Raw genomic sequence first — 1499 nt, 5'->3', positions numbered from 1 at the left:
TATTTATTTACGATACATTATTCATTCACAAAGAAAACTGGTGTCTTTAAATGTTGGATTTTTCCTAATTTTTTCAGTTAAGGCAACAAGATCAATTTGATTTTTTTATTCCTGTTTTTACTCAACTTGAGCATGGTTTCATAAACTTATGAGCAGCACTGTATCTACAGTTTGTTATCTATATTATTATTTTCTGAATGACCCGATTTTCTGTTTTCTTTTACATGTTTGCAATTAATCTCAAAGAAAGAAAAAAGGAAAGAAACGTGTTCCTGGGTAACAATGTGCCCCCTTTCTGTGAGGTACCTGGTTCTCCTTGTGCACCAGGAGTCCTCCAGGACGAAGTAGTCCACTCCCAGCTTCATCAGGTTCCCCCGCACCGTTTGGCCAGTCATGCGGCTGTACATGGAGTAGACCAGCTTGGTCCTCTCCCTGCGTGGAACGCAATACAGCGCCGTTACAAATCATAAGCTGGAACACAACTAGAGTCTAATGCAGCAGAATGAGGACTGAATTAACTACAAAGTTCTCCGTTTCATAATGCAGAACTTTGAACCTGCAAATATTTGGATGACATCCACTCTGATGGTCCTAAAGAAAATCAGCCATCACAGGATATTCCCAATGTTCAGACATTAATTTGAATGTTTTTTTAATCCTAATATCTTATTAAGTGAAGCATTGTAACAAGCTTGTGATCACTTTCTCCTGTAGTTTATGTGTGAAGATAGTGTTGACATTTCCTGCTGCTAAGGAAAGATAGAGTGATACATGTAGGAAAGAGAGACCAGATTTACACGAAGACAGATTTTACACACATTTTACATTCAATTCAAAAACTGCCTCGAGCCACATATGGATGCTTTGTTGAACACGTCATTTTGGTTCCTGATTTAAGCAGCGGAGCAGTTTGTGGTGCTGCGAGTTCCACTGACCTCAGACCAGAGTCTTCATAGTGGGGGTGGTTGACGATGGGCCGGCCTGTGGAAAGCTTCACGCTGGCCATAGTGGGCATGGCCCCAGCAAACACAGAATCTGCATCAATCACACATAAAACCACAAACAAATGAGACTACAAAGAGATGGAACAGGGAAGTTGTTTAGGTATAGAATGTACTTAGAAAAAACCTGATACTAGACCAGATCCCCTTGACGTCACACTTACGCATTTAGGACCCGATCTTGCACCGGGCGCAGCGCCAAGACTGATGCAAGTGTCTTTGCTAGTTTAAGACCGATGCAGTTGTGAATTTCCCGTCCAGCGCCTATGTTGTTTAAATGGCAAATGCACCTGAATGCATCTGTGCGCCAATGGGTGTGCTGGTCTTACAGGGAGGTGTGTTCAGGTGCATTCTTGGCATATTGCTAACTTGAGGCAGCGGAAAGTGAGCTCGCCGTTGACTGTTAGAAAAATTACAATACATACTTTTTCTCTGATTATTTTTTAAATTGTTTGCGTAAGAATGCCATATTATACTGATCACTCTAAACAAGATAAC

General features: G+C 41.2%; 1 protein-coding gene and 1 long non-coding RNA gene across 2 annotated transcripts in view; one reads left to right on the top strand and one right to left on the bottom strand.

Annotated features, from left to right (window-relative positions):
• The window catches only part of LOC116690573 (uncharacterized), a 1870-nt gene extending 467 nt beyond the window's left edge, over positions 1-1403 (top strand). The window contains exon 2 of the long non-coding RNA XR_004332294.1: positions 247-1403. This is a non-coding gene — a long non-coding RNA (uncharacterized LOC116690573). The remainder of the gene's footprint in view (positions 1-246) is intronic.
• The window catches only part of dpy19l1l (dpy-19-like 1, like (H. sapiens)), a 26175-nt gene that overhangs the window by 1401 nt on the left and 23275 nt on the right, over positions 1-1499 (bottom strand). Inside the window, exons 20-21 of the mRNA XM_032517573.1 lie at positions 936-1035; positions 307-432 (exon numbers count right to left, since the gene is read on the bottom strand). Of these exons, the coding sequence (XP_032373464.1) occupies positions 307-432; positions 936-1035 (226 nt within the window). The remainder of the gene's footprint in view (positions 1-306; positions 433-935; positions 1036-1499) is intronic.

This window comes from Etheostoma spectabile, chromosome 6 (genome assembly GCF_008692095.1).
Source record: "Etheostoma spectabile isolate EspeVRDwgs_2016 chromosome 6, UIUC_Espe_1.0, whole genome shotgun sequence".
NCBI classification, from domain to species: Eukaryota; Metazoa; Chordata; class Actinopteri; order Perciformes; family Percidae; genus Etheostoma; species Etheostoma spectabile.
The sequence above is the reverse complement of the archived record's forward strand: the minus strand, read 5'-3'. Positions and strand labels throughout refer to the sequence as shown.